The sequence below is a fragment of the Thunnus maccoyii genome, chromosome 4, assembly GCF_910596095.1.
Source record: "Thunnus maccoyii chromosome 4, fThuMac1.1, whole genome shotgun sequence".
NCBI lineage: Eukaryota > Metazoa > Chordata > Actinopteri > Scombriformes > Scombridae > Thunnus > Thunnus maccoyii.
The window spans coordinates 10,302,205-10,325,677 of NC_056536.1; the positions used below are offsets into that span (position 1 = coordinate 10,302,205).

The window sequence follows — 23,473 nt, forward strand, 5'->3', positions numbered from 1 at the left end:
CAATCATACTGCACCTAACCACAACGCTTCTTCTTTATTTCAATGTTGCACATGGATCATCAACTGTGGTACAAAACACACATCACTTTATATTTACATTCATCATTCTATGAACGTAATATTAATAAATATCTCTAATTATGTTAGTGTTACTAACGTTGTCATGGAAATTGTAGTTTTCACTGAACTTCCTTATTGATAATTTGATCTGCAACTTTAGATAACTTGTAACGTCCTTGTTATTAGTTTAGCTACCTCGTAGCAAATATGCCCAAGCATAAATTGAAAACATCAACATCAGGTTGCCAGTTTGCGGTGACAGGCGGATTAAAATTATATGTAGTGTGTGGATTGTGTTTCATAGACGATCTGGCAATTTGGGTAATGCCAGACAAGCATACAAAACTTATGGATCCATGTATGACGATTATTCATAATAAAGTTTGAGGGCTGGAAGATGGCCTTGAAATACGGGAGAAACCCGGGAGTGTTGGCAGGTCTGCCCAGGATAGTGGTGCGCATATAATGCACTCAGTTAGAAAATGAGCCATCTCAAACAACAACTTATCAAGGAGAGATTGTTTCCACAAATTTATAACATACTCTTAGTTGAAAATCTGCCGTTGTTCCTGTAAACTGCATATTTTCTGTGCTAGAATGAAAATCTTGACAAGCGTAGCTACTAGCACCAGTAACGCTCTCCTCTTGCACTCACTGACCTCCCTGTATTGAACCTACGCTATCAATACTGCCTTTAATGGCTCACATGTGTAGTTTCTTATCTGATAGTGATAATCTGGGAGAAAAAAAGGAGACATGCAGTAGCAGGAGGAAAGGTCAGACAGGAGTCTTTTGCTTACTGCTGTAGCAATAGTTGACATTGGATGTGTTCTGCTTTACTGCTGCATATCCATGGTAACTTGACCTATCTTTGTTACAAGACTAGATGTTTGTGTTTTTATTTGAGTTAATAGTGACCTGTCACGGTAAAGTGAGTGTTTTGGGAGAGGAAAGTAACTCCCTTCCTTTTGGTCTAGATTTCTTTGGAAACATTTGACTTTGTGTGTGTGTGTGTGTGTGTGTGTTAGTCTCGAGTGAAGAGCTCAAGTTCCTCAGTTTTAATTACTGGAGCCTCATTGACTGTATCCTGTGTTTGTACCTGTGTTCCTGTGTGTGTGTGTGTGTGTGTGTGTATGTGAGAGAGAGAGAGATTGGCCTTTTGAGGTAAACAGATAAGAGCAGGAAGTGAAAAATCCTCCTTAAACCAAATGTCACACACACACACACGATTAGTTTTATAGACGTTAAAATTTATAACTAGCAGAGCTTAGATTAAGATTTCAAGACATTAAAGACCAAAGTGTCAACAACTGTACACAAAGAGCAATAACTTGCAAGTACTGAAGACTTTTGCTTTTTATCCTTGTTATCAGTAGAAGTACAAAAAAAAAGGAATAAATACAGATCCAAGCAGTGGCGGACTCAGGCTGTCTGAGGAGCAGGGGCGCAAAAATCTAAAGGGCACCTGATACATTCAGTGGGCCCCCATCAGCAGAGAACAGCGATGCGTGTTTGATAAAAAGGCAACAATTAAGATTAACATTTTATATGGTGACTCAGAATATCAGGAAAACAACACCTCTGTCTTAAAAAAGGATTCAATTTTTAAACATTTATTTTGCAAACATCGCTGTAATAAAATACAGGGAATGGGTAATGTATTAAATATTTATTTCTCAAACACATATGTAGTAAAAACATGGAACTATTAACATTTTGAGAATCAGCGGTTTGAGCCGTCTTGTCAGGGAAGCAAGAATCAAGATTGGTGAAATAAAAGGAGAATTCATTTGGCCATAAATTTTTAAATGTTAATGACCTCATTATGGTCAGTTGGGACGTCCCTCTCAGTGGATGACAGCAAAAGATCTGAGAGCGTCTGTTTCTAAGCTGAGTCTTGATCAGCTTCAATTTGGAAAATGAGCACTTGTCTAACGCAGTTGTCACTGGCCATGTAACATATTTTGAGGATTTTTTTCAGCTTTGGGAAGATGGTGTCCACGTCATTAAGATAGGGATAGCACAGGAAGAGTGGAATATCTTCAATGCAGTGACAATACTGTCTTCCTCTGTGTCATAGAATTGGCAAACATCCTTGAAAGACTGGGAAGCTCTGGCATTTGTTACGCGTTTCCAGTTCCTTGGGGTGGTAAGACAATGACATACAGCACTAGAACTGCACTATTAGGGTATGTTTTCACCCTGACCAAGGAAGTTGTTTTCACTCCTCTCTGTTTGTTTGTATGTTCGCAGGGTTACTTAAAAGGTGCTCTTCCAAATTTCATGACAGGATACATTTTTAAAACTTTTTAACATGCCTAGGCAAAGGTTTAAGTTCCACTGGGCATCCCTCTAATTGCTGATGGCTAATGCAAATGTACTTTTATCTCACTCATCTCCTCCCTCGCTGCCTCTAGCTGCATTTTGCAGATCCCTTTGTATTGTCGTCAATTGTCTGTCTCTTTTTGGCATTCTGTAATCACAGGGTAATCCAATGCTAATCTCCCTCTCTACAAGTGCAAATTAATCTAAGATAAAGGGTTGTAAATGCATTTAGGAATAAAGAATACTCAATTGATTTCTTTTTTAAGGTTTTACCACACCAAAAGGTTAATTTCCAGTTTGTACCAAATATTTAGTATAGAGATAGCTAAGTACATATCTAGCTAGCTAGCTACTATCCATCTAGCATATTGTTTAGCATGTTATACAGCTTTGGATAGGCCTAAACATAAAACCAACTTATCATACTGTGGGGCCACCCAGTGATGTGACATCATCACAGCCACTCAAACCTTTCTGAAATATTGACCAAAAAGGATCATGCTTACTCTTATGAGGGATACTTTACTTTAATCAGCTTGTGCTCTCATCTCAACCACCAACCCATTCCCATAGATGGACAGACATGCAGAAGAATACAGTTGGGTCTTAAGTGGCTGCTCTGAGATAAGTTTCCTGTAATACTGACCTAATTTATTTAGTCTTAAGTTTAGACTGCAAACACACACACACACACACACACACACGTAGCCACAGCAGTAATAAATCTAAGCTAAAACTGTAGCTAAATAAAGTTAAAACTAAACAGCTTTTTTGTATGTTTCCTTGAGTTTCATGTTGTTTGCGAGCATAGGGTGTAACAAAAACTCACTGACACTAACACTGCTCACCAAGATTAACTCAATGTATCACTGCTGTTACAAACCTGTCCACACACTAATGAAAAGTGAAAAGGATATTTATTAAACTAAGCATAACAGCTCATTATGAAATATGGGAATGTTAGGCATCAGTGGTGTAAAGTGTGTGGATGAGTGAAGTTATGGTTGTAGAAGTAAAGGAAAGTTTCCCTCAAATGCAAGAGAAAAATGATGTCATTCAAAAAATATAAAGACATTTTAATAACCTCAGTCCGTTACCATAACAATCCATTTGCCCTCAAGCCACCCATCCTATCCACTCCCACTCAGCAACTTTTGTACCAAGAGGAAGCAAATTAAGAGGAGGAGGAGGAGAGGAGCAGTTTAACAGAACAAATGAACAGTCACCATATAAGACAGACCTTTGAGGAAGTAGTGCACGAGACAGAGCATCAGCCATGACATTTCCAGTCCCTTTTTTATGAGGAATGTCTAGGTTAAATGGCTGAAGAAATAGACACCACTGCATAACACGCTGATTTGGATCCTGTAGAGAATGTAAGAATGTCAAGAGGTTGTGGTCAGTATAGACTACAAGGGGTTTTATCTCCACCACGGACATAGACCTCAAAGTGTATCAAGGCCGAAATAAGAGGCAAGGCATCTTTCTCCACAATGGAATAATTTAACTGGTAAGAGCTGAATTTCCTGGAAATGAAACTGATTGGGTGATCAGTACCATCAGTACCAGTCTGAAGAGTACAGCTCCAGCTCCCAAACTGCTGGCATATGCCTGTAACTCGAATAGTTCACCAAGACAGGGAGCTGCCAAGACAGGAGCAGATAATAGACTTTTTACATTTTCAAAAGCACATTGACACTGAGGGGACCAGTCAAACTTGACCTGAACAGGTTAGTAAGAGGTGCAACTACCATGGGGAAATTTTTTTCTAGGAATGGTAATACCCTATCATACTTAGAAAATGCACAGATTCTTTCTTGGTAGTGGGAAGTGGGAACCTGACACTGACCAACTACCCTCTCCAAATAAGGGACAGTACCCTGGGCAAACTCACATTTATGCAGTGAGGTTGGCCCATGCAAGACGGTCAAACAGAGCTCTGATGTAGTGTGCATGCTCTTCCCCAGTCTCACTATAGATGACAACATCATCTAATTACACCGTGCATTCCTCTAACCCCGCCACTAACTTATTCATCAACCACTGAAGGGTAGCTGAAGCATTTTGCAAACCTTGTAGGAATTAAAGCCTGAGGGTGTTATGAATGCAGCAATGTCTTGAGCATGTTTGGGTGGCAGCACCTGCTGGTAACCCTTCAAAAAGGTCAGACTTGCTTACAAATTTCACTGTGCCCACCTGATCCACACAATCCTCCATATGGGAAAGTGAATAAGAGTCTGACTTTGTGATATTATTTACTTTGCCAAAATCTGTGTATTGTCTAAAGGTTTGATCTTGCTTTCTCACTAACACACATGGGGATGCCCAGCTTGAATATGAGGGTTCTGCAGTATTGTGTTCCAACTGACTCCAGCTGAGTGCATTTTTCTTGAGAAACATGGTAAAAAATCTCTGGCAAATTGGTTCAGCGTCTCCCACATCAATGTCATGTTCTGAGATGGGTTGGCGAAGGAGTGTCTGAAAACAAAGAAGGAAATGACAAAATGAGGTTCAACAATTCCTTCTTCTTATCAGGCAAATGACCCAACAACTTATCCAGGTTACTCAATGACAGGAAAATATGGTTTGAGCGTATTCATACGGCATGTGTACCTACGCCTGTATTGTGATGTGAGCCAAATAAACAAGTGAAATGTTAGTATTTTGTCCTCCTTGACAAAATACTATCTGTTTAGTTACTGTCTGGTTACCTGCAGAATGAGAAGTAAAGTGAATCTGAAGTTGGATATTATTTGGAAATATTTGACCAAAAATGTCTTCTTCATCCTCAACTTGGAAGTCAGAGACCACACATGAAAAACATGATGAGAAAGCGCCTGCATCATTCAAGGTACAAAAGTGGGATATTCTCTTCAGCAAGTCCTCCTGCTACTTGGTGATGGACTTTAACGGATAAGGACATTTTGGCAAGGTTGCCAAGGCAGCTGATTTAAAGACCCACAAAGAGAGTGATGATCATGCAATGAGACAAGAAGTGTAGATGCTAAATGCCATCAGGACTCTTGATCCAGAAAAGAAAAACCTGAGGCTCATGGACAATTTCAAGATTTTTCTAACCCCGCCTTGGAGAATCTGGACGAGAGCCTTTGGGACCTGATGAAAGAGAGAGAGAGTGGATGCCATTGACTCTCAATGAAATTTGCCCTATCACACATCAGCTACTTGTGGCATTTCATGCCCTGAAAGATACTGACACCCTTCATACAGACCTAAAACCTGACAACATTATGCTTGCCAACCACAAAAATCAGCCCTTCAGGGTGAAGCTGATCAACTTTGGTTTGGCTCTTCTCGTGTCCAAAGTAAAGGTTGGAATGGCCATGCAAGCTACTGGATACAGCGCTCCAGAGGTGACCTTTGGCCTCCCCATATCTGAAGCCATCGATATGTGGGAACTGGGATGTGTCATTGCATCCCTGTATTTTGGACCAAGCTATTCCCTGGAAAGTGTCAATACCACAGGATGAAAGTTATTTGCCAGCTACTCGGTCAACCAGCAGACCACCTGCTAAGTGCCGGAAAGAACAACAGACAATATTTCAGCAGGCAGCAGGGCTCCATCAATTCAGGATGGAGACTTGACTCACCAAACAAATACAATGAGGCAACAGGTGTGAAGCACCAAATTTCAAGGAGCCATTTGGATACAGCTAGAAATTTGGAAGATGCAGTAAAGAGATTCAAAGAAGGTAGGGATGCTATTGAGGAAATGGTTGCTGCATCTGGACGCTGGAAGGAGAGTCCCTCTCAAGCCCTAAGACACACTTTTTTTTTTACAGTGGCTCACCTGGCAGACTACATGGACACCATGGAGTCCAATGATTCTGGTGATTCTCTCATTTACATTGTAGAGGACATGGAGCCCATTACTGACCCAAGTGATGAGTTGTCAGACACCAACAGTTCCATCTATGAAGGTGATGACCCTGCAAGAGGCTGTTAAGACTAGTCAAATCCAGCTCAGGAGATTGGCTTAAGGAGAGAGAGAGCTCCCATTATGCTCTCCAGAGGTGAACGTTTCGACACTGAGAGGGACAGTGGTGAGGATGCAAGCTATGAAGACCCCCATGATATAGGTTAATCAATTCCAAATAAATCAGACACTACTAGTTCTGATGTTGTCGAGTGGGTCATTTATCCATATTATCCCCTATTTATGACTACTCCTAATTTTGTCTGAGTTCCAGCCTGGACTGGCTTAGAGAGAATCCCCCACTGCCTGTTTGAGTGAGAGAGATTCAAATCATGAGAGTCCCAGTGATGGACTTTCAGAAACTGGGGTTTCTGAAGTTGACGATGATGACTGACCATAAGCAGCCTCTGACTTAAATGATGGAGTAGAGACACTGTTAGTCCCACTCATTAAAATCAGGGGCTACTTCCAATGATAATCCAGGCAGTGCTTGTTTGCAAGTTGCAAGGGCCACCAATGAGTTACAGCCAACACTAACTCAAATATCAATGCTGCAGCCATTAGACCTATAAATCTGGAGAGTTATCATTGACCTCGATTTTGACTCTTTTACAATAATTTCACCAGAGGGCTTTAGACATGATTTTAGCACCCCTGTTGGCTCGGCTATATAAAGATCCTTAGATCTATATCTTTAATCTCTGTACCTCCTGGGGCTGATTCTGCGGTTAGTATGATGTCCTGCACTCACAGACTTCAGGTAAATACAGTCATTAGTTTGCCTGAAACTTGACTGTGAGATTTAAATCCATTAATTCTGCCCTCAGCACTTCTGTTGGGAATAAAACTTCTATTTTCAAGCAGTTAGGCTTTAAGGCAGAAGCCTAGAAAAGACATAACAAGTAAAAGTTTCATGTATGTTCACACTATGTTCTTTTGTATTTCCACCTCTGATAATCCCACATCCTGAGCTGGCTGAATGAACAGTGAATCAAATAGCCCTAGAGTCAAATTTACACCTTTGACACTTGCAGTGGGAATCGAGCTCAATTAGATTGCCTGCTAAATAAAATCCATGGAATTAACTGAAGCAGTAAATCGAGGAACAAGTAAATCTGCACTGAAATATTTATGTGCCCTGATTGAGTAGTTTTGTCAGTTTGATGAGTAGACACTAGAAATGCGGTTTGAGAATTGGAAATTGATTTGTTGAAAGAAGATCTTTGATTGGCTGTGGCTCAAGAGGTAGAGTGGGTCGTCCAATAATTGGAAGATCGGTGGTTCAATTCCTGACTCCTCCAGTCCACATGTTGAAGTGTCCTTGGGCAAGATACTGAACCCCAAATTGCTCCTGATGGCTGTGCCATCGTAGTGTGAATGTGTGTGTGAATGATTAGTTCCCACTGATGTGCAAGTTGGCACCTTGCACGGCAGCCTCTGCCATCAGTGCATGAATGTGTGAATGTGACTTGTAGTGTAAAAGCGCTTTGAGTAGTTGGAAGACTAGAAAGGCGCTATATAAGTGCAGTCAATTTACCATTTACCATCTTTAGGTCAACCTTCACATGTAAGTACTCAATATACTGAAAGAAAAATCATTTCTCTACATTAATTGATCAAATTGATTTTAAAGCTATACATTGGACAGTTTGCAGTAATTTATTTTCTTTAAAATCTTTTCAAGGTCTTGAAAAACACAGAACAGCCACAAATAGCAGACAGCCAGATGAAGAAAAACAACAACCAAACAAATGCGCCTCTGATTTTAAATAGTGCATCCTACATTTTGCAGTTGCATCTTGGGCATTTAGACAAACTTCAATTTTGAACAATGAAGTAACAAAATAAAACATATTTTCACATTTTTCCAATATAATACTCATTTATGTAGGTTGAGGTCTAGAGACAGGTATAACATTACAGATCAAAAGAATTAAATCAATTTTCATTAAAAAAGAAAAATCATCTGTTATCTAATCTTAAAACAAATTAACTTTGGGAAACATACTTAAAACGAACCAGTCACCAAAATACTCAAGCTACCCAGCACCACCACTCTTTCTCTGATGTGTTAGTCCAGTCAAAACAGGAAGTGGTTCCTTTGTTTTCAAATGTTGCTATGGTGAGGGCACTTCCTATCTGTACTGTTCATCAGGACTGCTGGCATCCACCTTGTTACTCTCATAAGTAGGACATGTTGAGGTCGAAGGAAAGAAGTAGAATAAATCCAAGAGTGAGAAGAGAAACATGAGAGAGAAACAGAAAATGAAAATTTGGCAAATAGTGACACAAATGATGACAACAGATGGAGGTTGTAGGAAAGGAGCGATAGTAAAGAGGGACTGAGAAAGAGAGAGAACAAAACATCAAGTATTTCAAGTGAGGGAGCACAGGAACAGCTTTGATAAAGTGAGATGCTTAAAACTAACGAGAAACTCAGATATTGTTGTAGGAAGGAAGTGGAACCAAAGGGGATTTGAAGTGCGTCCCTCTAAAGTGTCCCATTCCATCTGAAGCACCGTGACTGATTCAGTTCCACATATATAACCCCATGTGAGACTGCAATATAAGACTTTGTTCAACTCTACTTAAGCACTGTGCCAAAGACGCATTTACTACAATGGGACCACTGAGCTGGTGCAGTAGTGTTGCCAACACAGAGGCTTCCAGCAAAGAAATGCAGGGTTGTCCCGGAGCAGGAGCAAGCACATAGTCCGACATGTGAGCATCATGCTAGTTAAAGTTATTCCAACCTTGCAATTAACTGGATGGAGAACCAATTTTGTTTTGCTGTGATGTTGTAAAATCTGCCCGAATGGTGTCACAAATCTTTGTACCATGGTTTCTTGTGTGATGAGTCTTAAAACTCATGGTCATATTACTCACACCTTGCTCAAATGATTAGAGGTCTGCTGGAGGATTTTACCCAAAACTGAATCTGAAAAAATGTTGGACTGCAGTGGTGAGAAGCACTATGTCGTTCATTAGCATTTAAATAGTGGTATCTGATATAATGTGTGTCAAACATTGACAAGTCAAGTACAGTAACACAGTGGACAGATTGCCATGAAATTTGGTACAGAAATTTTCGCACCCGTTAGGGTGAATTGTAACAACTTTGGTGGCTCTTTTACTTTCCTTAGCTATAGCGTCATCATCAGATTTTCATTTGTCCAACCTTCCTGCAGATCTAATGACATAATCAGTGTGTGTTTAGTGCTAGTTAGTAAATGTTATAATGCTATGACACTAAAATAAGATGGTGAATATGGTGAACAGTTTACCTGCACCATTTTACATTTTCCTACAACCTCTCAGAGCTGCTAGCGTCTTTGTCTTCTTCATTTCCTGCAGGGAAGTGCTACTCTTCATCCATTCGTCTCTTCTTCCATTCATTTTCTTTTCCCATCTCACCTGCTGCAAAGCCGCAGGCAGGTTGAGAGACCATCTTCCTTCACTTTCCTCTATATTTGTTGTCTAAAGAACAGATACCGCCTGAGGTTTCACACTCTCTGCAGGATTGTTTCACTCAGTTTGAGGATCTTTGTTTGTTCTGTTTTTCTCTTTTCCTTCCTTGGAGCTATTTTTTCTTCTTCTTCAGTATCTTTTTTTCCAGTTCATCTTCACTTTTTCATTTTCTCTGCCCTTTCTCTCAATCAAATTTCACTTGTACTTCTTCTCTACCTTCCTACTCAGATATGCAAAATACACCAGTGTTATTGCCACATGGAGCCATATGTGGATTCAAGAGAAACAAAAGGATAAAATGAATACAGCTTCACAGATAACGATAATCAAATACTGAGCAGCTTTGGCTGTTTTACATGGAACAGGGAGTTAACTGCAGCCTCGATACTTTTCCTGTATAATTCTAGCTTTCATATTGTGTGTTTTCCAAATGCTGAGTCTGAACAAAACACCATCTGTCCACTCCACCTAATGGGTTAGCACACTTCTTAAGCTCTCCTGTATTTTCAGAGATAATAAGCACTTTCACAACAGAGGAATGTTAATAGCATTATTGTATTCCCATCTGTTTGACCAGATTCATGTCAGCATTAACATTTCTGGGCAGTTATGGCTGAGAAAGTCAAGATGACTGTAGACAAGACCCAAATTAAATTTCTGAACATTATGGTATGGTTTGTAAAAAAAAAGCTATTGAAAATGCAGTCTAGTTTATGGACTAGAATAAGATTTAAAGTTACCATGTGAAAAAACAATGGAAACAAAACAATGTTTGTTTTCCTCGCCAAAAATTAACAAAATTTCCATCCAAAAGTTTCCCTTCCTAGGACATTAGAAACTTTTTCTGAATGTATTTCCTACTGTACCTCTAAAAACCTACATTGTTTACATCAGCTTGCAGTCTTCTTTGTCTCCTCTGCGTTTCCTCTACTGCTAAGGTCCTGTCCTCTAATGTAATTTAATGTAAATTTATGTCAGGTAGCAAAAGTTTTAGGTAGGAAAAAATTAAGTTAATATCCACAAAAAGCCAAAACAAAGACAAAGCTGAGACAGACAAAAGAATACAAAAATCCACAGCATTAGATTGACGGCCCCTGTGACCAGTAAAGTGGAGATTGTCCTCACAAAAAAAAAAAAAAAAAATTAGTTATTTGTTCAAATGTTTAAAATGACCTACAGTATGTTTGATCAATTTAAGTGTTGAGCTAACATACAGTAGCTCAGATCCAAAAACTGGAAGTAGCATGATTTTGTTATACTGCTCGGTGGCTGCGGTTCATAACTTTTGTAAAAAATGGCACTTGCAAGTGTTTTAATTTCATGTTATTCCAATTGGTGGGATTGCAGAGGTGATTCATGAAAAATCGGTCCCAAATTTCTGACACTGCTGCAATTTTTCATCTCACAGTGGACTAGGACTATGGATACTCAACATTTTCACCAAGTTTCTCTCATGATTGTCAACTTTTATGTGGGACAGCCCAAAATCGCACGCATGCGTTATTGGATGTATTAAGTATCCAACACCAGTAACTGTGGTTCACACCCCATCTCCTACCAACAGTCACCAACCACAACCTTTCCCAAACCTTACACAAGTAGGTTTAGTTGTCTATACCAAATCTTAGAGGTGGCAGATCAAAAAAAGCTTTATTTTCTATGTTAAAGAAAGACAGGGGGAGACAGGGGGGGAAAGGGAAGGAAAAGAAAGGAGTAGCATGAAGAAACTGTGAAATTCCAACAAACATTTATTTGTGAATTCTATGACAAACAGGAGGCAGTTATAATATCTTGTTTTACAAGCTACATTGGTTGGAAAAACAAAAATCCCCACCCTCTTTAAAAATCCACTTGGATCAAATTTTCCCATCTTACTCCTTAAACCTTTGCAGCTGTTTTCTTTTTCATTAGCTTTAAAATGCACGTATTTACAGAAGAAATGCTCAAGTGTGGTCTATAAAGGGAGAGAGCTACATACTTCCACAGCGACCTGCTTCAGATCAGCTGTTGACATTCAGCTTTTCTCAAATAAATAAAAGGACAGAAAGAGTACAAACCTCTCCCTTCTTTTCAAGCTGCAATACAAGAGGACACATTTCCTTACCATGTACTCATTTTATTTTGCTTTCATTGCATTCTCCTTTTATTCAAGAATCAAGCGTTTTAAAAAAAGACAAGAGTAGGTTATATAAAGCGAATATACAGGCAGTCTCTAGGTAATAGTTTAGCTAACATTATGAACAGCTAGGAATTCATGTACATATTGCCAGGGTGTAATAATCATATGAATGGCATGAAAACATGTTAATAGTTCAAAAGACTAGACAGATTTATGTTGCTTTCCTAACAGGCTTACAGACACACAGGGAAAAATGAGACTCATGGTTTGTGCCATGCGACCTGTAAGAACTCATCAGCCATTGGCTGGTGATGCTGTGTGACCTGTAAAACTGTTTTGTCATTGGCTGCAATGCCTAGTACTTATAACCTGAGGGGGTGGAGCATATGTGACACCTGGCTGGCAGGTGTAAAGGCTGGAGAGGCTGACCAATGACATCAGAGTCGGAGAACGATTCGAGTCTTATGCTAATGGCGTCATTGCAGGTTTTTACTGTAAATGCAAGAAAAAACCATCCAGGTTGCAGTAAGTATCAGCAGGAGATGTGAGATGTTTTTCCAGCTCTGATATGTCCCAACTTGTGTTTGTCATAAGAAAAATCCAATATGTGTGTTCAAATCAGTTACAGACATGAATACATCATCAGAACAACAGTGACAATATGAATATGGGACACATTGGATGAGCATAACTCAGTTACCGCTTTATCAACAACCCCAACACGTGCCAGAATCTTCATATTGTGTCTTGTAAAATACCTAAACTTTACTTAACAATATCAGCAGAAAGCCAAAGTGCAGGTTGGTTATAAAACAAAACAAAACAAAATTTAACCTTGGTCCAAATTCTTCACCCATTTGGAGATAAATAGAAAAGCAAAACTAATTTGTAATGCATACTGTAATCCTGTCACCTTCACACTGAGATCCCTTATTGACTTGCAACACATTTGTCCATCACAATGTATGTAATAGAGCAACCACAAGATGAATGTTAACACAGACAGACATCTAATCTTTACTCCAGCAGTAATTAATCTGGAATTTAGTGTCACCATACAGTATGTACTTAGCTGTAGCCAAATATTTGCAATAAATAAAAGTTTTACTTAAACCGAGACATCTTTGTAGAGGAAAGGCACTAAAGTGACCTTTACATTGATGAGACAACAGGACTGGTTTACTTGCATCAGATATGTTCAGATGCATAATTACGATACAGATGTATTTGTAGTATGTTCTGTTTTTTTGTGACGTATTTTAAACTGTATCAATCATGTAAAGAGGTAGAACAGAACCTGGTAAAAGCAATCAAGAGTTTTTGTTTCATGTCTGTGAACAACATCAGGAACTTTTGAAAATACCTACATTAAAATCACAAAATATGTCATGATTTTTGTACTGAAACTGTGAATGATTGACATGACACAATATTTTTAGTAAATGAAGAAATCAATGTCAAATTCTCTACAATAATGTAGAGTTTATCCTGAAAAATCGACAGATTCTGTAATTTTGCAGTGGATTCAAAAATCAGAAATGGTGCCAAATCAAATGTTAGTGTATGACAAAGGTTTCTTTGTGATTTCAGACCGTTCATCCTGGTGTGTGGTGGGAGAGACGGTGGAACGACTGAGTCATTATAAGACTGTGGATACAGCAGACAGGAGTGCTGCTGGTCTGCAGTCAGCTCTGGCTGTTTCACTCTGTACTCTTTTTGTATGCTGATATTTGTATTTCTGATTTTTTGGCAGCTGGCAGCCATAATGGATGAAATTAAATGTGTGTCTGTGTTCAGTGAAACCAAATACATCATTAATTGAGTTGTTTTTGATTACTGTGGCATGACTAATGTTTCTGAACTATTCTGAGTGATGATAATAACATGTTGGCTAGCTACAGTAGTCAGCTATCACCTCACATGCAGAATGAACTAGAATTTGTGCACAAACATAAAAAGCTAGCATTTGTGGCTATTATTGGTCTAAAGTGGGGAATGTGTCATTACCTTTCCTGATTCTTTTAACCTCTTGGCTATAAGAAACATGGATGCCTGTAGTGAAGTGTTTAGCTAATTTTACAAAGTTTAAAGTTGATTCTACCAAGTTTATTCTTGGTATACTGAAATTAAAAGATTGGATGTGGTCATTGATGTATATCTGAACTGAGTTTTGATGAAATTAAAGGAACAGTTCACTAAAAATCTTTGTTTTAAAATGTTAGCATATGTAGCTGTGTAATGGCTAACTGAGCTCATGTAACATTTTGACTGATACTGTAGCTGTTGGAAATATACCCAGTGTATGTATAAACAGAGAAGGGGTGGATGATGTTTGAAGAAATTTCACTTTGAAACTGTTGAAATCACTTATAACTGCTTTGAATGAAAACTGAATACAGCTGCTGTCCAAATGTTTGATACTTTTCACTGTGTCCTGGTGTCCTTCCTTATCTGTGCATTCATGTTCCTTCACTTTTGGGCGTTTCCCCTTTTCTACTATGTTAAATACATAATTAGTACTTTCATCAAGTTGATTCTCTTGATTCTCCACCAGATGTGGTTTCCTGATGTGTGACGTAACTACAAAGCTTTAAAACATCATGTTTATGTAGAGAGGAACGGATGTGTACTCAACCTTATTAGCTGTGCTTTTTTGGAAACTTGGAAGCATATTAATGACGTCATATGATTTCACTGGAATTTAACCAATCAGATCTCTTGGCTAAAACTACCTGTTGTATAATTATGGTCAAAAATGAGACAGCCGATTCCTGTGGCAATCAGGCCAGTTGTTTTTGAAGCGGTGACTGGTTTCAGACGGTTGGTTTTCTACCAGCAGCGAGGGCTGGAGTGGAGACAGACAGCAGCATTTTAGACTGTGGGTTTTACTTAAAGTATTATTTAAATACATGCGCTGTTACTGCAATGCCCTATTTTAAACTGCTGAGTCATTAAATGGTGCGCAGAGACAGAGACGCTCTCAGACTGCTGCTCAAACACAAAGAGTGGAGGAGACCGATGGATGGATAGATGGGTTGTTAGAAAGCAGCCAGGTTACAGCAGACTTTACCCTAAGTAGCACCATGACAACTAAATATAAGAGTAGAAAGAACCGGCTAATATATCAGAGAAAAACATCCATATAAAATAAACAAAACTAAACAAAAATAATTTACTTTCCAGAAATACAATAACCCTTGGTATAAAAAAAAGTGAATATATAGTACATATACTATTTCCTACTATACCTGTAAACCATTTTGTTCTTCTTCCACTGTGGTACAGTACTTTATTGTAGCTTCAGTACAGCCTGATCTCAATATGTGCATAAAAACAATCTTACCCATTTAAAAAAAAGGCCTGCTGGGTTTGTTTTGTGTGTTTTTATATGGAGTCCAGTTTTGGTGTGAGCTGACTAATAGGCGGTTTGACAGGCACTTTGAATATCAGTTGATTGATTAGGAAGAGAAATGACATGGTAAAGGAATAGGAGAAAGAAAAAATGGAATGAAAACCCTTACAAATATATTTCTTTTCAATTTACAGTGTTGTTTTTATGTTTTCAGTTCACTACTAAGACTCTTGACAGCATTGGCGTCAGTCCCCATGTAACATTATTTTTCAGTCTTCAACTTATTTCCCAGAAGTTTCTCTTAGACATCCTCCATTAAGACATTTTATATCATTGACCGCCACTTTAGATCAAAAATGATGGACATTTTTTATTTAGTGAAACAGCTTGACTAATTAAAGTTTTCAAAGTATCGCATTACGTGGATAAAATATTTCATAATTTATCTCTTAAAATATGTGAAATCTTTCAGTGCTTCTACTACTCTGGCTGTAGATGGACAGTCACAGCTCTTAGTTTGTCAATTTTTTGATCTAAGGTTTTGTTATAATGCTACATTTTCAAAATGTGTGTAGGGTTTGTACAGTAGCTACACCGTCAGTGTATAAATACTAAAACACAAAGACAGTTGTGAGTGAGACTACAAGCATTCCTCTTCACTAGACTGAGGAATGCTGCACTGCTACACCAGAATGCAGAGAATTATACAACTGAAAGCACATACAGTACAAACACACGTACACATCTGGGAAAGACTCTCAAACTTATGAAATAAAAGGAATGCATTGACTGAAATCTACTTGGACAAAGACCGGAGCTAATGACGGTTTCTGGTGTATGGTACGGTTTTCTCCAAAGAAAATAGTGTTAGCTTTTTGAGTTGGCTTTGGACACACTGTGTTTTAGCACACTGAGGGTAGAGATAAGTATCAGGTCAATATCATGTTTTGTAAGTTATCATTATCATAATATTTCTAATTTATGTAAACCAGATTCCAAAAGTCCCATGTGACTCGAAACGTAATTGATTTTCTGTACTTTTTCTACAGAGTGAACATAGATGTAATTAATTTTGCATGTTGGTTTGGGCTTCTGTCACATAACCTCAAACAAGCGATTGAGGCGCTTTGAAAAAATTGTTACAACAAGTGAAAAAAAGTGATTATCTGTGCAGCTTTATCTCATGGCATGTGAAATCTGCAGATCACAAATGGTCCCCAATCAGTGTAAGCAACTGAAATTTTTCAAGACAGTGTGTTGTAGGACTGAACACCACACGTCCTCATCAGATCATCAACCTGGTTTGAGGATGAATTTTGACATCAGTGAAGAAATATCTAAAAAAAAAAAAAAGAGTAACAATCAGGCACTTTTTGCCTGCTGTAATATTTTAAAACCAAAACATAATCCCAATCAGACTCTGGAGGGTAACAACTTTGAAATAGTTTTTCTTACGTCTACAAGGTTTAAGACATGGCTACAATGCCACAAAATGTCCCCGTATTTGTAGCTAAAGTCCTGCTGGGAACACAGTGGACTGCTTACAACTACATGAGCCTGGACAGCCTTTTCTTAAGGTTTGCTACTAGACAACAAAGCCAATAGCGAACAATGGTAGGAGGTCCACTCTGAGAAAGTTGACAAGTCCAAGCATCCATCAATGGAGTCCAAGTCTGGTCATGCTGGAATATGTAGTTCAGTAGTCCTTGAGTTCCTCCTTCTGTTATCTGATAGGAGGCGCATCGAACACTAGTTTGCAACTGAAGCAGATGTGTCATCAAGATGTGGAGACACTCGCTGGAATGTTATTGTGCTAATCAATCAAAAGAGCATGACTGCATTTCCCAGCACAGCATGTGTGTATATGACGAGGTTCGGAGATGTCATTTGGAGAAATCGTCTCTGGAGAAATCATTGAAGCTTTCCACCAGATTACGTTTCTGACTTGCTAGCGGGACATAAAAGATCTTTTCAGCTGTGATGGATGTCTCCTCTCTGGTTTCATAGCTCCCAAAGTCACACATGCACTTTCAATGGATATTCAAACTGGGACCGCATCCTTACTTTCTCCTTGCTTGTCTGTAAAGCCAACATAACTGCTGGTCCCACTGCATGGTGGCAAGATGGCGTCATTAAGGTGGATTTTCAAGTCAAAAATTGACCATTTGTAGTACCTGTTATACTGTTTAAATGAGGGGGAGGGGTTTAGTAGGTCCAGTCCTGACATCATGGTTTTACTTGTTAGACTGTCTTGAGTTCGTAGATGTGTTCTTGTGTAGTTAACTGTGTAAGACTATGTGTGTGTGTGTGTGTCTATGTTTTCTGTCCTGCTGGTAGTTTTGTGATGGTTGAGTCTGTTGCTTGGTTGGAGTTTCAGTCCTCCTTGTCCTTGGCACCTGAATGGTACAGTCCATGACAAGTGTGATATTGCCCAGGTTCTGTGTGTGTGTGTGTGTGTGTGTGTGTGTGTGTGTGTGTGTGTGTGTTTCTGTGAATGTGTGTATGTGGCAGTGGGTTTGTGGGGCAGTCTGTGCAGCGTGTTAGCAGTGTGTGTTATGTTTGGCAGTGGGCCTGTGTGGCAGCGTGTAGGTGTGTATGTACATCTGGTGATGTGAGAAAGTGTGTTGCCATGGCAGTGGTGTGCAGTGTTTGTGAAGAATCAGTATTGCTTAATGTGTGTGTGTGTGTGTGTGTGTATGTGTGTGCGTGCTGCATGTGGCAGTAGAAGTGTCGTCACTCGTTGCAGGTGTCTCCCTTCTCCTCGGTCGCTGCCGGAGACTCTTGTGGGCGGTGTTTGCACTGGCTGAGTGAATGGCGAGTGGCTGCTCTTGATGGTCGGGCGATGCAGGAAGACTGGGCGGCGCAGTCACAGGGTGCATCCTGGGAGAGAGAAAGACATCTTATTTACCCAAACATGCCGGTATGAACGTTTTTAATATCATTCATGAATATTTTTTTTTTTACATTTTGATGAAGTTCAAGGACTACACCAGGGCAAGTTTGGCTTATAACTTCAAATCATGTTTTTTTTCAGATGTATTTCCTACCATTCCAGGCAGCCATTGGTTTCCATTCATTTCAATATGATGACATTTTTTAGCAGGTGGTTGAAACTTGCTCGAGTCTGGGATACACACTATGATTGTTGGGCCGCTTATGAATAGGATTTGGGTGTGACGTCTGAGAGTCTGGGCCAGTTAATGCTGACAGTTAGCTGATAAAATTATCAAGTTGAAGGATTCAAATTTGTAGTTTTCTGATCCAGTTGTTGCCCATCATTCTTCTTATGATTATTTGAAACATATTTGATGTTTATGACTCAAATTGGGACATTGACATTAAGCGTGCCAGCAGGAGAAATAATAATAGAAGCAAATCTAGCTGAAAAAGGTGAGCAAACAGCAGACTAGTGTGATGTGCTGTGAGAGAGCAGCTATTGAAATTTATCAATTATGCGTTTATCTGTGTAAACATTCAATTATTGTTACACATAATGCAATGCAGACTTTAAATCAGTTAAACTGCATTACCAGTCAATGATAATGCACCATTGGCAGACACGATGTTCAAAGTGATGGATTACACAACAACAGCAAGACTCAAAAGTAAGAGTCTGCTAATTGATTCATATCGCACATAATAAACACATAATAAATGGAAACTAATGCTGCCTAGAGTGGTAGGATGTACATTAAATCTCAAATTGTATAGCATACGTCCAAAAAACCCAATGAGGACAGTAGAAAAAATACATTCCAATTTATAAAACAATGGTTTGCAATTGTTGAGCTGTGTAAAGTCTGTTATTTTAAGTAAATGGACTAAAACAAGCAAAATCACTGGTATGGTCCTTTAAGTTTAAAACAAAACTGTATTTCTCAAGTCTTCACCTCCGTCCCAGATCCTGCAGCCCCGGCGTTGCCCGTCGTTTCCTTCCCTCCTCCCATGATACTGACCATCTCCTCTCCGGCTGTCTGTCTCATAAACCTCTTATTAACAATCCTGGTCACGTTGTCGTTGCTTCCGCCCAATCCAGCCAAGGCTCCAAGCCCTCCGACCCCAGCCGGCACACATTCTGGCTTTGGCTCATCGACGCTGCTGAACGCCCCCCTCTCTCCAGGCAGGGTGACACCTCCCTGGCTACGGCTACTGCAGACATTCTTGAAGAACTCTTGGACCAGGCCTCCGTACCGCTGGGATCCGGACTCGGGTCCACAGACCGCCCCGACGGAGGGTTTTCCTGCGGCAGGAGGGTGCCGTGCTGGACTGGCACCCTGGCTGGCTCCTAATGGTAAACAGGGATTGAGACTTGTATCATAATGATTTCCACAAACTATTGATGACAGAATGACCAAAGAATAATTGATTGGAGTTTGGTGGTTCGGTGATACTTTTATTCAGAACTTTAATATTAAAAATCCTGGAGACCTTCAGTAACTGATGTAAGCTTGAAACAGCAAATATGCCTCTTTCTTTGTTTGGAGTCTCTCATATTAATCAAAAACATCACAGATTTGTAGTGTAACTGTCTAGTAAAAGTTTCATAATTTCAGTAATTATTGTCATTAATCAAGCAAAAATGCAAAACATTTGCTGTTTCCACTTCCTTATAAAGTAAGGATTTGATCTGTTTTATAATATATTGTAAATTGAATGTATTTGGATGAGGGTTTGGCCTGTTGTAATAGATTGACTATTCAACAATTTCCTGATAGTGACATTCTGTCGTATTTACATGTCTCAGTAAAGCAGCACGCACAACCAGGACCTTGAAACTGAAGCAGCTGAATGGAATTCAGCCATCATTAATTTTATTTTTTTAACACCTGTGCTTCTTCTTCTTTGACATATCTTCCATGAAAAGGTTTATTTTCAATAAACACTTACTGGTTAAATACAGTATCTTACCTCCGTCACCCCTCCAGAGTGACTCAGTGCTTCCAGAGTGTTCCACCACGCTGAAGAGGCTGGAGAGGCCGTCGGTGAGGCCGTTCAGGACGGGGCTGTCCCTGGTGGTGGTGGAGCGAGCCCAGGCTGAACCTCCACCTCCACTAATGGGTCTCTGCTGGAGGCTCCACAGGCTGCGGTCCCTGGAGGAGGAAGTCCCATCCAATCTGGAGGTGGAACCTACAGGAAGAACAGTTCAGTCCTCTCAAAACATATACATTGAAAACTGATGAAGCACATTAATGAAGCCGACTTTAAAGTCACAGAAAATTATTGGAAAACAAATAATAAGAATAAAAAAATCAAAATACCAGAAGACACTCTGCGTTGTAGTTTCGGTGATCCGTATTTTGGTGAACAGCATGGCCTCTCGATGCGGCTGTGAACTTTATCCAGTGATGTTGATATCTGCCGAGTTCGGGCCGACGCTAAAGAAGAGGTGGTTGTTGATGAGGGACGGGGAGACCAGGCTTTGGAGTGTAAACCTGCCCCCCTGCTGCTGGGAAGGTTGTCGGTTTGAAGCCCGATGCTAACGTACTGGGCAGCGGTCTGCGTGGACCTGGTGGACATGCCGACAACCTGGGTGGAAGAAATGGATGTGATGGATGAGAGAAGGATGGAGAATGTTTAGTGTGTCCAGAAAAGGAGAAAATGCAGTTAAGTTCGATTGTAACAGCTAAAGGAGATGATTCTGAATATTCTGCGTTCCCTCAAAACCTACACTGAACAACTTCATGTGTTAGTACACTGCAAAAATATTATTTTTTTTTAAAGAATGACTTTTGACTTTGGGTCACTTTTTAAATAAGTAGTGCTATATTTGTGTTTTTTGGTAATGAAAATCAAACTCGTTGGACGGTAAAATCATACATTTCATTTTTAAAAATCAACATACTTGGCTTCCTGGTTCCTTGCTGGACTTCCTCTCCAGAGAGGAGGAGCGGATGGCCTGGCGGACACAGTTGGTCATCTCCTTCATGTCGTCACTCAAGTTAGCTGAAATCTCTCCAATCTCCAGGCCGTGGAAAGCTGACGAAGATGTCATCCCGTCAACCACACTACTGGCTGAGCCACTGACGCCGTTGTTGACGACACTGGGGATCGTACTGGTGAAGCAGCCGCTTCTGCTCTCCAGCAGCTCCCTGTGCTGCTTGGACAGTGAGCTCAGCCACTGCTCATACGAAGATGAAAAGGAAGATGAGGGTTGTTGTTGCTGAACCTCCAGGGTTTCCACCGCAGCTACGTCTGCGCCTGAGCCACTCAATCCCAGGAAAGATCTCCCGTTCAGGGCCTGCTGAGGCTCTCTGACCTCCTGGTTCCTTCTTCGGTGCTCCATGCGCCGTACGGCGGGAGGGCTGTAGTAGATCCGAATGCCGGTGCGGTCAGGAGCAGTGTAGCTCCTCTGGACAGACTCCAGATCCAGCTCCGACCCCACTAAGCTACTGCAGGAGCCGCTCGGACCATCCCAGGTTTTACAGGTATCCCCGACTTCTGGGGTCTGAGATTACAACAAGAGAAACAGTACAGAATGATAATCAGTTCACATTTTATTAGCCTTAAGTCTGAGGAGGGGGAGACAGAAACTATGACAATTTAATATATAATTTACATACTAAACTTTTCATTAGTATAAAGAAATAAATCCAGCTTTTATCTCACTAGACTTTGTAAAAAAAAAAAAAAAAAAAAAAAAAAGAAGATGTCTGACATATCATAAAATACTGCACATTTAAAACCAGCATAAAACCATAACTTATTAACCTCATTAGTCAGGTAGGTCCAGTTCTTCCTGGTGAGGTCACCCAGCTCTGGGCGAATTAAAAGAGGTGGGACTAAAAACTTCTCTTCACGGTTGGCTGTTCCGTTGACCTCTGGGCCGTCCAGGTCTGATGTGGATTTGGTCCTTTTCATGAAAAAGGCAATGAGTTGATGAGGAAAGAGAAAGGAAGTCATGCTCTGCTGTCAAGATGAAATATTTACACTAATTTATTAAGACACTTGATAACGTATGTAACTGTTACCTTGGCGACCCTGTTCCATTAGCGACGACCGAGTCTGCAGAGGACTCAGCACCCGATGACTTCGACTGTGAGGACAAAAGAGACGCAAGCTCAGTGGAAAAGAAATGACTGAATCTACTTTATTAGCATTTAAATGACCTGCATCATGCTTGTAGCAGTCTTCATTTCTAACATTTCCCCCCCTGCAGTCTGGAAGACATGTACAGAACACACATTCCTTTCTTTGCCATCATCCTCTTCCTCTATAGCTGTTACGACAGGAGGAAGTGGAAACTTTGAGACACGCACGCACACATACACAGAAATGGTGATGCTGTGTCAGTGTGTTTCACACTCTGAAGCCATTTCCCCTCAGAGGAAAGGGACTTCTACAGATAATGTGCTGAGGTGTGCAGATACACTGATGGACTTTCAATCTCACCTGAAGCTCGGCGTGCTTTCAAGCAGGCTGCCTTGATGTGCACACTGACAGAATGCTAAATATAGTTTACATAAGCTAAATGTATAAACAGGTTTCTAGTTTCAACAGATAATCTGATCTGGAGAGAACTTTGACAAGATGATGAAACTTTAACTTTTTAATTCTGAACAAAAGAAAGAAATAAAGAAATACTGACTGACCAAATGGAAGCGCAAAGTAAACACATCATTCACATGTAATATCTCACACTCATCAACTTGATAATATACTGTGGGCTGCAATTACAGGATGTAACAACAAAACTGAATCTTCCACTTCTTCTTGTATTTTCGGTCGATCTCATTTTTTTCATCTCAAAAAAAGTAACTTGGAAAGTAAAAAATTCAAACTAAAACCAATTAAACAATCACATATTTAATATATTAAGGCTACGCACCTGTTTCATGCTATGTATGCTATTCTAACTGGAACTACTTAAAACATTAAAATAATTCACATAAATGTATTTATAAGTAATCAGTATTGCAACTCCAAATAGCTGTAAATTCAATTAAGACAAAACCTGCTACACAAAAATCAAGCTACCCTTACACTTACTGACCTGATGGGGGCGTTATAGTTAAATATCAGAACTCTGAAGAGTGCAAATGAGTAGATAGTAGATAGCAGATATGATTTGTGGGTGACACAGACAGACACGTAGAGAGTAGAGCATGTTAAAGTATGACAAGCTTTAGCCTCCTGCCAAGTTTCCAATGCAGGAGTAAGACGGGGTCACATTCAACAGACCGAGAGGAGGAAGGAAGAGGAGGGAATCGTTGGAAAG

General features: G+C 39.9%; 1 protein-coding gene across 4 annotated transcripts in view; it reads right to left on the reverse strand.

Annotated features, from left to right (window-relative positions):
• Positions 1 to 15,613: 15,613 nt before the first annotated feature.
• Positions 15,614 to 23,473, reverse strand: part of soga1 (suppressor of glucose, autophagy associated 1) — a 101,552-nt gene continuing 93,692 nt past the window's right edge. For all 4 annotated transcript variants that reach the window (XM_042408095.1, XM_042408091.1, XM_042408096.1 and 1 more), the window contains 7 exons: positions 22,227 to 22,291; positions 21,967 to 22,108; positions 21,101 to 21,703; positions 20,517 to 20,784; positions 20,167 to 20,385; positions 19,149 to 19,543; positions 15,614 to 18,138 (listed from right to left, as the gene is read on the reverse strand). In XM_042408095.1, coding sequence (XP_042264029.1) covers positions 17,992 to 18,138; positions 19,149 to 19,543; positions 20,167 to 20,385; positions 20,517 to 20,784; positions 21,101 to 21,703; positions 21,967 to 22,108; positions 22,227 to 22,291 — 1,839 coding nt within the window. In that variant the 3' untranslated portion in view covers positions 15,614 to 17,991. The remainder of the gene's footprint in view (positions 18,139 to 19,148; positions 19,544 to 20,166; positions 20,386 to 20,516; positions 20,785 to 21,100; positions 21,704 to 21,966; positions 22,109 to 22,226; positions 22,292 to 23,473) is intronic.